At 44.2% G+C, this 14064-nt stretch overlaps 1 protein-coding gene across 3 annotated transcripts in view; it reads right to left on the bottom strand.

The window, feature by feature from the left end:
- Nucleotides 1-3462, bottom strand: part of cd2ap (CD2-associated protein) — an 82982-nt gene extending 79520 nt beyond the window's left edge. For 2 of the 3 annotated variants that reach the window (XM_034150415.1, XM_034150416.1), the window contains exon 1: nucleotides 3041-3462. In XM_034150415.1, the coding sequence (XP_034006306.1) occupies nucleotides 3041-3044 (4 nt within the window). In that variant the 5' untranslated portion in view covers nucleotides 3045-3462. The remainder of the gene's footprint in view (nucleotides 1-3040) is intronic. The other variant, XM_034150414.1, reaches the window with a different exon arrangement.
- Between the last annotated feature and the right edge of the window lie 10602 nt (nucleotides 3463-14064).

Here is a 14064-nt window from a genome sequence, read left to right as displayed (position 1 = left end):
ACATGTCCTCTCATTTGGAGTTTGGCATTCCCTGAAGCAGTTTCATTTCTGATGAATTGTGACAAATGCATCAGGCGTTTTATCGACTGATTATGATCAAATAAAGCTGTAGTAACATGCAGGATTCAGTTCATCATCAAATACAGAGTTCCCACAGCACACATGTGAGGTCAGATATCAAGGTGTGTTGTTTTCACCTCACTAAAGGTTGGTAATAGTTCCTTATTAGTCAGCGTCTTATCGTGTTCTGTTGCGTGTGCATGCAAAATATGTCTTAACCATATTATTAGGTTACTGTTGTTATAAATGAATTAACTGTTACGTACCAGATTAGCAGAACTAGGTAAACTGACCTTCATCAGTAAAGTTAAACCAGGGGAAACAACACAAACCACATACCAGTAAATATTGGTTGAGGCCAGTGAGGTTAATATTCAATCAGACATTCTGGCACATGTCCAGTCTTTGTTTCTGAAGTTCTTAGAATCCTGTAGGGAAGTGGCCTATGGAAACAGAACAGTAACTGGGGCATTGTAGCCTCTGGGTTAAATAACTTGTCCATCTAATCGCAATAGCCCCAGTTCATTTCTCGCTGGGGACCTTTGTTGCATGTCATCCTCGCTCTCTTTCTCCTCTCATTCACTTTTTGCTCTGTCTGTACTATCCACTATGAAAATATAAGGAAAAGAAAATGCAAAAAAAACAATACAAGACTGTAGGGCTGTCCCGAATACCATTTTTCGGGCTCCAGATATTCGGTAGTAATCAGCAGCGAATATCCGAATAACGAAATTGAAACCTGAATAGTACTCCAACAAACGAATATTCGGATACAGCCCTACAAGACTGATGAATGGAATACAGACCAGACAAAGCACCAGTATTTCCAACAACCTAATGCTATGAAACAAAAGTCCAGATTGCTGATACATTTGTACCTTTCAACCACCAGTAGCAGGATGCATGATGTTTGCATGAAGCTAAGTATACAGCTAGCAAAATGAGGAGCTCACAAACCCACACACAGCTCAGACATGTTCTAACAGAACTGAGATATTTTCACCAATGAGCCACCTCAGGAGAGGCATACCTAAGAAGAATACAAAGAATTACAAGTGAAACTAGCTTCCTATAAATAGACACTGGTAAAGTAGCCTGTTGTGGTTGATTTGCATATGGAGTGATTGTCGAATATTATAATGGTAGGTCAGTTTTACTCCTAACCATTATCATTCTTTATTACACTTTTTTCTGTAATAACATTACAGTATGTTTTTGTATACTCTTTGCTAATTCAGTTTCATATGTCTCTAATACGGAATGTAAGCAACAGCCACTTTGTTTTTAGCATGTCAAAAACACCCTCTTCATTACACATCTGAAGGCTAAGCAAGGCTGGGCTTATAACCTGTTTAACTACATAGCACAGCTCTTGAACAAGTCTTACTGCAAACAACCACAGAAACCACAGAGAGCACATCCGACAAGATGCATGAGGCTGGTTTCATGATACAGTAGACGTGTGCAATACACTGACAGTCTGTGGCTTCTGATCTTTGTTTCATGTCCTGTCTGTTTTTTATGTATTTATGCTATGTTTTTATACAGTTGTTGATGTACAGCACTTTGTTCAACTCTGTTGTTTTTAAATGTGCTATAGAAATAAAATGGATTGGACAGGACATAGATCAGAGTGCTTTCTCTACATGTAGTCATCACAACCACTCTCTGCGACCAGGTTATTTTTAAACATGTGCATCAAAGATAGAAACCATCTTTGATTGTTACTACAAGCCAAGGTGTTCAAGTTTGGTAGTGAAATGCCCCGATTACATGATGTCAGCATAAGAAACGGAATCCATCATCTTAAGAAGCAGGTACATGTAATACCCTATTGACGATAGACACCAAAAAAAGTTCCTGAGTCCATTTTTGTTGTAAAGTGGATATAAACTAAGCATAACATCCATTTGACTTTGGGGACTTAGAATAAGCAGTGGTGGTAAAAGTACTAAATTCGTATACTTAAGTAAAGTAGCAATAATACATTTGAAAAAAGAATTGAAGTCACAAAGGTAAACTGATTTACTATGCGTAATAGCCAATTTCAGTATCACATGATATATTAAACATGGGGATTTTGATTATTGATGCATTAGTGTGCCTATCACATCTATTAAAACGGTGGAGCTAATTGTATTTCCTTTGTATGCTGCTGTTGGATATTTTAAAAACTATAATTATGTCAATGTTTATTTATTTGTTCATTTATATTTTTCGTATAAGCTAATCATTGAAATGTGCAAGGTAACTATAATTGACAGATACATGTAGTGGAGTAGAAGTGTAAAGTAGCATAAAAGCAAATACTCAGGTAAAAAAATCATACTTAAGTACTGTACTTAAATAAATGGACCTTATTACATTCCACCACTGACAGTAAGACTGTCACCGTCAGAAAGGAATGCAAGTCAGCACACAGTCTGGACACATTCTGCACAATTCTATTTACATATTTCTTAAATCAGACCCACGCAAATTTCAAAGAGGAAGTTAACACATACTCAAGTTATCAGAAGAAGCTAACTTGCCATATGGAGTTTCCTGTCTGTGGGGTTCTGTCGACGCCTAATGCTTCTGCAACTTCTAACTTCTAACTTCTAACAGAGCACAAACTGTCACATGAATAACCTAGAAACTTCAAGCAACTTATATTACAGTAGTGTTGGGGCATATGGTCGTTTAACATAGGCTGTGTAGACATTTTAAATGAGGTAGCTCATGTTAACATTAGCTAAACCTGCAGTAAAAATCCAAGGATGGAGGTGGCGTTATCCAGTTATCCAGGCAGCTAGCTGGCTAGGCTAACAAGCTAGCAAACTGGCTTGCACACTTCATACCCTTCCCGGCAAACAATGATAGCATGGTTTATGTCACTGAAATTTGGTTAAATGACTCACGAGTGTTCGACTTGCTGTGTAAGTCGAGTCAAGAAGTAGGAGTTAAACACAACACAAGCGCCACATCATGGAAAACTCACCCATTCCTCCTCTCGCACCGCCTCGCTATCAAACGTTAGGAATGTCTTGTCCAGCAGCAGCAGCCTCACTGCTAGCTAGCTAACAAGCCAGGTAGATGTAATCAACAAAAGTGTCGATTCACTGCCGAAAAAGAAGTAGAGTTAGCCGTATATCCATTAGTCCTTGACCCAGCAGCAGCAGCGTCCCCGCTTCCCTCCTGGTGGTGCTTCAAGATTATTGTCAGGAAGTTAACCCAGGAGTCTCCACCTTTCTTGGACTAGTCTCCACGGGTTGTTGCTGCCTGCCACCAAAATACAAAATAGCAGGAAACTTCGCGGTGATTCAGGCGGTTAAGTCGCGCGAGAGGAATGTTTAATGGAATGTTAATCCCCCTTTTTTTATTGGCTCATTCAGCAAGTACAGTAGATACTGTAGTTCACGTGTGCGCGCCCGTGCGTGTGCGTGAGAGAGACTTAATTCACTCACTCCAGCTCCTCCCAACTAGTATGACATTATGGTTGTTTTTTACTGAACCACTAGTCATTAGGGTTTCACAAATGTTATGGGAATGGGAAACAAGTCCACCCATAAAAACATTACAATACAAATACTGCTACCACTCATATGAAATGATGATGTCTATATCCACAAGTCTTTATCTTGTAGAGAAATGCATGTTGACAACTGAGTGCTTCTGTTCAAATGAGTTGTCACAGCTTGAGGACAATGTAAGTCTTCTTAAATCATTAACATCCAATAGGGGAAATTCACATTAGAGCAGCCCAAGCAGAGAGGTAAGAAAATCAGAATCAGAATCAGAATTCCTTTGTTTGTCCTGCAACGAAGACATTTACATATTCATTCATTTATTTATTGTTGTTTTGTTTTTCTGTCAGGCCATCTATTTGGCCCATCCCAAATGAGATATCAAGGCAGCAACATGTTTTAATTATATAAAAAAGGGTGTATCCCAAATTGGGGGGGGGGGGGGAAAACATTAATTATTTCCAGATTATCTTGGTAAATCGCTTTTTCTTTCTTTTCCCGAGCTTTTTTATCAAATAACAATCAATTGTGCAAATATTTGTGCAAAAGAAGTCCAGTATTGCACCACCAGCAGCCGTTATGTGTGAACTTTATATAGTATTAGAAACGGGGGTTGTATTGTAACCCTAGTTATATAAGCACAGGCGGAGCCCTCTACTGGACTCTATGGGTACTACCTCTTAACCATACTATGCGAACATTCACCTACTGAGACATCTATAAACGTAGCCGGCCCCTCGGGGCGGGCCTACTTGAATGCGTGCGCAAGCCCACCGTTTTTAAGGCGGCCACGCCTCCTGACTGTCATCCTACACCCTCTTCAGCGAGTGGCATAGGACAGACAGGGCCCCAAGTAGAGGGCTCCGCCTGTGCTTATATAACTAGGGTTACAATACGTAACCCCCCGTTATATCTTACACAGGCTCCGCCCTCTACTGGACTCTATGGGTACAGTGGGTGGAGCCCTGATGCATAAACGCCCTGTCGTCCAACAACATCGACCCATCATACTGCCCCTGACCGGCTTTTGGTTAACAGCCACTGCACCGCAACTTCTTCTCCTCCGGCTGTGACCGTGGAGAAGTCGCAGTTTACTTGGCTGGTAGAGCACACTCAGACACGCTTACCTCGAGAAGAGTGTGCATGGAAAATAGTGAGGAAGACTAGTGAGGAAGACTCCAGGAAGAGTCCTCCAGCCTTGCATGGGGCTTACCGTGCACCATGTTTCCCGGGTCCCTAAGGAGCATGGGGAGAACGTAATTGCACCATGTCCCCCACACTCACACACGCCTCGTGTAGAGTGTGCATGGACGATAGTGGGGAAGGCTCTATGGGGCTTACTGCGCACCATGTTTCCCGGGTCCCTAAGGAGCATGGGAAAACATAAGTGCATTATGTCCAGGGGGGGTCAGATACCTACTGACCCACAGCCGCCCCCCCCCCCCCACCAGTCCTGTGTTGCCCCAGCAAGCCCAGACGATGAAAAGGAGCCAGACATGTCAAAAAAATAAAACCTTATGAAGGGGCCTGGCGTAGACCAAGACGCCGCCGTGCATATGCCCTCCACACTCACGCCGTTGAACAAGGCTGTTGATACAGCCACGTGTAGAGTGTGCATGGACCCCAGTGGGGAAGGCTCTCCCCGCCTGTCCATAGGCATGTGAAATGCACTCGCAGAGCCATCCTGTCAGGCGTTTCTTGGACAGAGCTTTACCGGCCACACCATCCCAAAAGCACACAAACACCTGTTCAGTGCGCCCAATGGAAGTCGTGCGCCCTAGATAACATGCCAGCGCACGCACTGGGCAGAGGAGGTGCAATTTAGCCTCCCTGTCCCCAATATGGGGTGAAAGAATAAAGCCGTTTAACTGTATAGCCCTCGACCTGAACAAACTCCTTAGGTTCTTGGGAACAAAAGAGGGGTTCGGTCTGAGTGTCGCCCCGCTACGGTCACCCCCGATCAAAAGGCAACTCGGGTGCACAGACAGAGCTGCCAGCTCGGATACTCCCCTGGTCGAAGTCAGGGCAAGCAGCAAAGCTGTTTTCAATGACAGTACTTTGAGGGAGGAGAGCTCCAGAGGCTCAAATGGTTCTGTGACCACAGCCTCGAGCACCAACGGCAGATCCCATTGCGGGGAGGAGGCATGCACCACTGGGCGCTGTCTCCTGACCCCCTGCAAAAACCGCGTCATAAGCGGCTGACTGAAGGCTGACCTGCCGTCAAATCTCTCATGGCAGGACGAAATGGCTGCTGCATACACTTTAATTGTGGAATGAGCAAGCCCCCTGTCCACCAGTATCTGTAAATAGGACAGAATAGAGCCCAATGTACATGATAGAGGCTCTAGACTCCTTTCTTCACACCACCGCTGGAATCCCAACCACTCCGTCCTGTAACAGGCTGTGGTGGATCCTGCTCCTGCTGCCTGGATAGTCTGAATAACTTTGTCAGGCAGTCCCTCCCGTCTCAGCCTGTCCCTCTCAGGAGTCAAGCCTGGAGAGGTTGGCCCAGAGTGGGTAACGCCCCTATTGCACCTGCTTCCTGAGACAACGCCCCCCAGACCTGAGGAACCGTCCAGGGCTGGCCCACCATCATCTGTGTCACCTCTGCGTACCACGGCGCCAAGCGGCGACCTGGGGCCACTAGGATGACTGATGGACGTTCTCGTCTCACCCTCTCCAGGAGGGGGAGAATGAGACGCAGCGGTGGAAAGGCGTAGAGCAGCTATCTTGGCCATGGCTCGTGTGCAAACGTGTCCACCCCCAAGGGTGGATTGTCCTGCCGAGCCAGGGAGAACCACCATTCGTCTGGCAGGGTCCCACCTCTTGACATGAGGCCGGCCGCCCTGTTCTCCAGTCCCGGAATGTGGGGGGCCTTCAGAGATAAAAACATTCTCTGAGGCCCACAACCACAGGTTCTCCGCTGTGCTAAACAAGGTGGCGGAGCTGACTCCGTCCTGCCTGTTGATGTAAGCCACTGTGGTGCGTTTGTCGCTTCTCACCAGCACATGTTTGCCCTGTAGTAAGGGTTTGCAGTGCTGTAGGACCAGTACTACTGCCCGTAGCTCTAGAAGGTTGATGTGCCAAGTTTCTGTCAGAGGCCAGCCACCACCTATAGCTCTCTCTAGGCAGGTCCCCCCCCATCCTGTCACGGATGCATCCTGTCACGGATGCATCTTGAACACCGTGACGTAGGAGGTCACCCGCCCCAGCGGAGTTCCCCTCCGAAGATGCTTTGGGGACCCCCAGTATCGGAGGTTGCCCTCCACTGAGGGGGGGCGGGGTGGTCACCAGACGTCGTTTGTGCCTCTTGGGATCTAAACGAAGGCCGGAAAACCACCTTTGCAGGTGAGTAAGTAACCCCAGCGGTACCACGAGGTGAGCAGCCGCCATGAGACCCAGAGTCTGCATGATGGTCAAAGCCGCCGTTGCCCCCTGTCGCAGTCTGCAAACGGCCTGAAGCAGGGATGCCTGTCTGCTCTCTGACAGGGTGGCACGTAGTCTGCCTGCATCGAGCAAAAATCCCCAGATACCCCACCTGCTAGTGAGGTATGGGACTGCTCTTCTTCCAATTGACCGCAATCCACTTGGATCAATTGGGCTGTGTTTGTCTCTTCCCTGGACCTGGCCATGACTATGAGGTCGTATTACAAACCCTCATGCCATGGTCGCGAAGCGGCTGAAACGCTGTGGCCACACATTTGCTGAACGTGCGTGGGGATAGGGAGTAGCCAAACGGTAGTCTGTTGTACTCGTAGGCTACCCCCCTGGAAGGCAAAACGCAAATACTTTCTGTGTTTTGGAGCAATTTTCGACATGAAAGTAAGCGTCCTTCAGGTCGATGGTTGTGAACCAATCGCCCGGCTGCCCTAGTTCCAGTAATTGGTTTACATATGGAACTTTTTGCAGGCAATGTGCTGATTCAGGCTGCGAAGATCCAGAATGGGTCTGAATTCTCCTGTCTTCTTGGGAACCAGGATGTACATGGAGTAAAGCCCCTTTTCTCTCTCCTGAAAGTGCACAACAGACACAGCCTGCTTTTGCAACAGGGCCTGAATCTCTGTTGAAAGGAAAACCTATCTCCTCCTGGGATGATAGATTTGCCTCTCTTATGCCCCTGAATGGAGGAGGGATGCTGCAAAACTGGAGTGAGTACCCCAGTTTCAGTGTCCACTCTGTCAGTACACAGCTGAGCTTCCATTCCACATAAAACTGTGTTTAGGGAACATGCAAGCAGCTGTGGAGCCGCAGCTAAGAAGCTGTAGTACTCTCTGGTGGCCTACTCCGCTGCCAAACCTTCCATAAAAGGAAGTTTGGCCCATGGGAGGCTGACACAGAAAGGGCCGATTTTCTACTGAGGTCCTTGAACGCACCTCGGCACGCTCTCGTGGGGCCGCGGCTCTGGGTGCGTTTCACTTCGGTTAAATGGATCCCTTGCGTCCCTCACTTGCGTCGTTTCCCTGCGGCTAGTCCCTCCCACCAGGGAGGCATGGCGAGACGCAAGAGCCTCATCTCAATACCCCTCCTCGACTCCTCTCTTCCCCTCCTCCGGGACTTGACCCGGAAATCGATCAAGACACGCCATGTTGAAGGACGTCCCAATACTTGAAATGCACACAGAGGAGTCGAGGAGGGGTGAGGGAGGAGGGGTGCGGGAGGAGACGAAAGGGAGGATACACGAGAGCAGACTACGCGGAAGTGTTTTCACTACTCGCGTATAAAAGCCCCGCCCCCACCTTCACAGCTGGTCGATTTCAAGAGAGGAAAACGGAGAACTGGAAGAATGAGTGGAAAAGCATCACATAAATGTATAAGTGCTCACAGCTCCGTGGGAATTATTATGTGTTAAGGTTATACTAACAATTTAAGTCATGTTTAAAGATTTTGAACGTCACTAAAACATAGCTATTAAGAAAGCTATTATTCATAAATGGCTAGATCTTGATAAATAACAATTATTTTATAGTTTTGTGTTAAAATATTTAGTAGTTAAATTATTTAAAATTCACAGTCCTGAATGTGGGTTTGTGGTGAATGTGGGGATCTACAGGACACACATGTTCAGAGTAAAGGCTTTCACATTACTATAATTATATTTGTATTTAAATGTAGGCTACCTTTTACACCACAACAGAACACAAAAGCAGGACCAACCATCATACATTGAATTCCTTGACTAACAAGAGAAAGATTCATTCATTTAAATAAATATTTAACAACAAATGGGCCGGTTCTAAAGGGTTATTCAGTTAAACCCGATGAGAGGGGATACAGCTGTGCACATGTCATCATTAACAGACGTCGTTTAAGAGTGACGTTTGAGTGAACGAGGACATCCCAATTAATACCTGAGGACTCCTCTGTCCTCGCGTCACCTCCTCGTGTCTCTCGCTCGCATCTTACGGAGGCGGAGCTAAGACGCAAGGAAGGGACGCGACGCGAGTGAGGGAAAGGAGGAGTCGAGGAGGGGTATTGAGATGAGGCTAAGGAAACCACGAGAAGCAGGGAAATGAGTTTTAAGAGCAATGGGACGTCCTTTCCTCCGGAGCGTCACGTGAAGCGACGTCCGTTTGTGATGACTCCGCACACCTGATCGTCTGACAGCAGCCAGCTCTGTCCCCGTTATTTTCACAAACATCCCCGCCTCTGTTATGCCCCTTTCACACCGGCGCTTTTCCAGCTCCGGAAAAGCACCGGTTTTTCCTGTTCACACCGCAGCAGCGCCGCGTCATAGCTCCGGAATGCGGTTCACTTCCAGCTCCAAATAATTGTCGGTCTAGAGGCAAGAGCTTCGGAGCTAGAGGCGGCGTCGCTTACGTCTCTCTTACGTCGAGGCGTGCAGGAAACTAAACCCACCTCCCCTGAACATGGGTCGACTGAAGAGTCTCGTCATGCCTGCCTACAAGCAGTAGCGCTGAGCAAAGAGACTAGAAGGCAACCACACACTTATAAAAAAAACACACTTTATAAAGTCAGGCAACACTAACCAGGCTTCGTGTGATTCTGTTTATTTGTACCTTACTTTGACCATCCGTTCGCTGTTATTGATCATTGTGGAGAGCAGGCAGACGTTTTGTTTGTTATTATAGCAGCTATCGGATGGAATCAATACATGGGCTGCACAGGTTGTCATGTCCGACTATCACAAGTAGAATCATAATGAAAAATACGCCGGTAAAATGTGCCTGTAGAAAACGGCTTAGCAAGTAGTCAGTTTAGCTTCGGTTGCTATGCTAGCATCACCCATGGTATACCAGAGAAACTTTCATAACAGCGTTGTGATGCCAAACAGCGTCAATTCAGACTGACACACATTCACTTAAGGGGAACTGGGGATATGTATCAGCTGCTTGTGTGACAGTCAGACAGTGAATACTTTAGAGCCGTGTGAGCTAACCCGGAGCTAACGGGAGAATAAACTCCCGTTGAAGAGCAGCCAGCACTGCAGCGGTCGGTAAATGCCGCTGAAACACATTAATAAACAATGAACCACGGCACTCTGGAGAAAAGTATAAGGTTGGAGAAGTCGTTATTTAATTTAATCTGGCTTCGTATGATTAAAAGCAACACGATCATCGACCCGACGCAGTCCCCCCCCGTTGTTGTTGTTGTGAGCTCCGTTGGGGAGAAAATCAGCGATGTAAACGGTGACGTCATGACGCAGCAGCGGCAGCTGGGCGGTGTGAACAGAGCGGGAGCTGAAAAGGGAAACCGGAGCTGAGCCAGAAAAGCTCTAGCTAGGAGCTAGAAAGGGAAAAGCGCTGGTGTGAAAGCTGCATTAGTACACATTTACTGACATCAGAGTTGGGTGTAATGCGTTACAAAGTAACGCGTTACTGTAATAATATTACTTTTGTCGGTAACGGAGTAGTGTAACGCGTTACTTTTATAATTCAGTAATCACACTACAGTTACTAACATTGCCCCGACACGCGTTACTTCGTTACTTTTATAAAATCAGTCATAATCACACTGACAGACAAGAGGGGTTTCCGCCGCAGGTTTATATGTACGTAATCTGCGCGACTTGCGCGTCCACATCTCCACGTGCAGTGCTGCATAAACATGGCAGAGTCAGCGATAACTTTCGAGGGGTGGAGGTATGCCCATTATTTTGAGTTCGTCCGAAGAATAGACAGGAATGTGACGGTGAGGTGCAAACTGTGTCCAGGCCAGAAGCTGTTATACACTGCTGCAAACACCACGTCAAACCTCAACAAACACCTGCAAAGAACACATGCTAAGGTGAAGCTAATAGCTAAGGACCCCCGAACCCAGAGTGAGGATGTTGTGAGTGCGCCGCCGCCGACTCCGAAGCAGCACAAATTAGAATTTGGAGGACCGGTAACCAAAGCAGAGATGGACAGGCTTGTAGCATCCTTCATAGTAGAGGTAATGTTGCCCATTTGCACAGTGGAATCACCATCGCATCGTTCAGAGATATACTGCGCAAAATACAGATAGCAGGAGACAGAGGACAGCCATAGTCAGAGCTATCTGGATCAGTCTTATGCGACAATGGAAACTGAACTAAAGAGAACATTTGAAACTTTAGCAGTCTGCGTGATCTGCCTGTAGGGAGGGGCGGGACGGCCCTGCGAGTAAAGTAACGAGTAAAGTAACGAGTAAAGTAACGAGTTACTTTATGTAGAGAGTAACGAAGTAGTGTAATATATTACTTTTTTTTAAAGTAATATGTAATATGTAATATATTACTTTTTTTTAGTAACGACCCCATCTCTGACTGACATAAACATTTGTATCATCTGTTGTAGACCCAAATAAATAAAATAAAACAAGAACTCATTCTCAAAAAAGATAAACGCCATTCTTAAAATGTATAAACGAATAATAGTTAGATTAATATTGATGAGAGTGCACAAAATCAATAAAATAATTGAGAGAAGAAAAAGATATATGTTATCTATCAAAACCCAGTTAGATTAACATTCATTGGATTGCACATTTTGTTTGTGTGGATATGTAGCAAATTAACATTTTAAATAGTACTTAATGACTGACTAAATGGAAATGACAATAAATTAAAATGTAAAACGAAAAAGCGATCATGAAAATGTTTCCAATAAATGAATAAAATGATTTTTGACCACTTTGTTGTTCAGATATCACATATTTGTAACTAAATTATACATTAATTGAAACACAACACAGTATAAACTGAGGAGTGAGTCCCGTGAGTTTCATGTGTTTTCTTCACTCCGCTGTTAAACTGCTCTCATGTCAAGAAGCAACAGATCAGTGCATGCGCTGCATCGTCCAATCAGTGAGCGATACACAGTAAGGGGGCGGGGCGAGTGTCTGAGGATTTCACCGGAGGATGGTCTGGTGGTTCCTCGGGTTATCGCTCCTCCATTATCACTCCTCGATCCTCGATCCTCCGGCAAAAATAAGGCCACTGGGATGGTACCTTTATACAGTCTATGGACGGTACTCAAGATGGCGCAGACAAATCAACTTCCGGTGATACCGAGCCCGAGGAGAGAGGAAATTAAAAATAACCGAAGTGAGACGCAGCCTTAGTCATAAGCAGGTTTATAGTGTAATGCCATCTGAGAAGATACGTTTCTGCAGTGGTTTGTTGGGGTGTCAATAAAAAATGACCAGACAATCCTTGGTTAGTTCCAATAGCATGATCTTAAAAATATCTCATTAACTCCCAAATCTTTCTTGATTCAAATCTTTTTTGATATAATGTGTTTTGGCAGTGTCACAAAGGGTTTGGCATCAACAGGAACATTATGGTCTTCAATAGTTCTTCTCCTGTCTGTGACAACATGCGGAGTGGAAAAACTTTTAATAAAAATATCCAGTTTGGTCTTGGGGATATTCTGAGTCTGACAAATTTAAAGAAAGATTTGTAAACATGGCTTAAATGATTTTCATACGTTATGTTCAAATCATATAATATTTTTTATGTTTCACTATAGTGACGGCATTATCAATGCCTTTATTTCTTCTTTACTAATTTACCATATTGAAAGACACAAAAACTGACATGAGATCACTTAAATCTAAGTAAATACTGTTACTACACATATATTGTACAAATCCCTTAATGGTAATAATAATAATAATGATTCGTCACCCTAAATAACAATTTGGTTTAAACCGTCTTAGTGTCCATATCCCCTTCCGAAATAGCCTTTCTTTATTATAATTGTTATGATTTTTTTCCATACCAGGATTTGGGATTTTCATCTTATAATTGCATTTCCCGTATATTAAAAAAGCTTGGTTTGCCCTTTGAGTAGGCCCTTCCTACTTGTGGTATTACATGAATATCCATTGCCCTGCAGCAGGCACTGTGCCCGCTTATCTAACACCAGAGAATGAACTGTGAGAAAAAGGAAGTAGTTGAGGGAAATTTCATCCTGAAAGCACCCATTTAGTCAAAGTATCAGCCAGCGTTCACAAAAGCAGTGTAAACACAGATTTGAAGCATATGTGTTTGACTGCATAAGTACCACACACACACACACACACACACACACACACACACACACACACACACACACACACACACACACACACACACACACACACACACACACACACACACACACACACACACACACACACACACACACACACACACACACACACACACACACACAGCTCATTGTTGGCTAGTATGAATGCCATTCAGTAAAAGCCTGGCATTCTAAGTGAACCACAGCAGTCCTAATTTACATATTTTTGCAATGTTTTGCATCCTATTTTAGGTCCACATTTATTCACATGAAACATGTCATGATTTTTGCTTTTTTCTCAACTTTGGGTCATTTTCCAGACTGGTCACAAATGTTTCATGGGACATCACAATTGTATAATATGCCTGCAAAAGGTAGTCACTTTCATGTGTGATTCAAATAATGTTATTCTGTCAGTATAATGGCCAATGCGACCTAAATGAAAAGTCATAAATGTTTTAAGTTCTTTGAGCATAGCATGTCACCTGAACATGAAAAAATAAGTATATCGCCAACAAATTAAATGTAACATTGTAGTAAGATTATGAAATAATATTTCCAATTACAATATGTTCGAAGTTTAAAAATAATAATTTTCCCTTATTAAATCTAATCTCATTTTTATATATAATAATTACTTCAGTGGAAACTCTAATCTTTACAAATGTCTGAAATTGCCATAGTTTTTTTAAAGTCTCCAAACACTCAACAATTACAATTTATGACTGTTGCGCTTCCAATAAATAATATCCATTGGACTTCATACACTTACAAATAGTAAAATATTTATATTTAGGTTTGAGTAGTTATTCTCAGTTTTCTTTAAAAAGCAACACATCACATAGTTCTTTCAAGGCAACTTCCTAGGAAATATTATCTATGGGCTTCCATGACTCAGCTGTTTCTGTGTAAAAGGCTATTATCAATGAACCCTGGAGAAATGTCACCTACAATTGAAGCTGTTACAGTAATAAGGAGCACTCCCAAGGTATAGCGTTGTGGGCAGC

Source organism: Trematomus bernacchii, unplaced genomic scaffold (assembly GCF_902827165.1).
Source record: "Trematomus bernacchii unplaced genomic scaffold, fTreBer1.1, whole genome shotgun sequence".
Lineage (NCBI taxonomy): Eukaryota > Metazoa > Chordata > Actinopteri > Perciformes > Nototheniidae > Trematomus > Trematomus bernacchii.
This window is presented reverse-complemented; position numbering and strand designations above follow the sequence as displayed.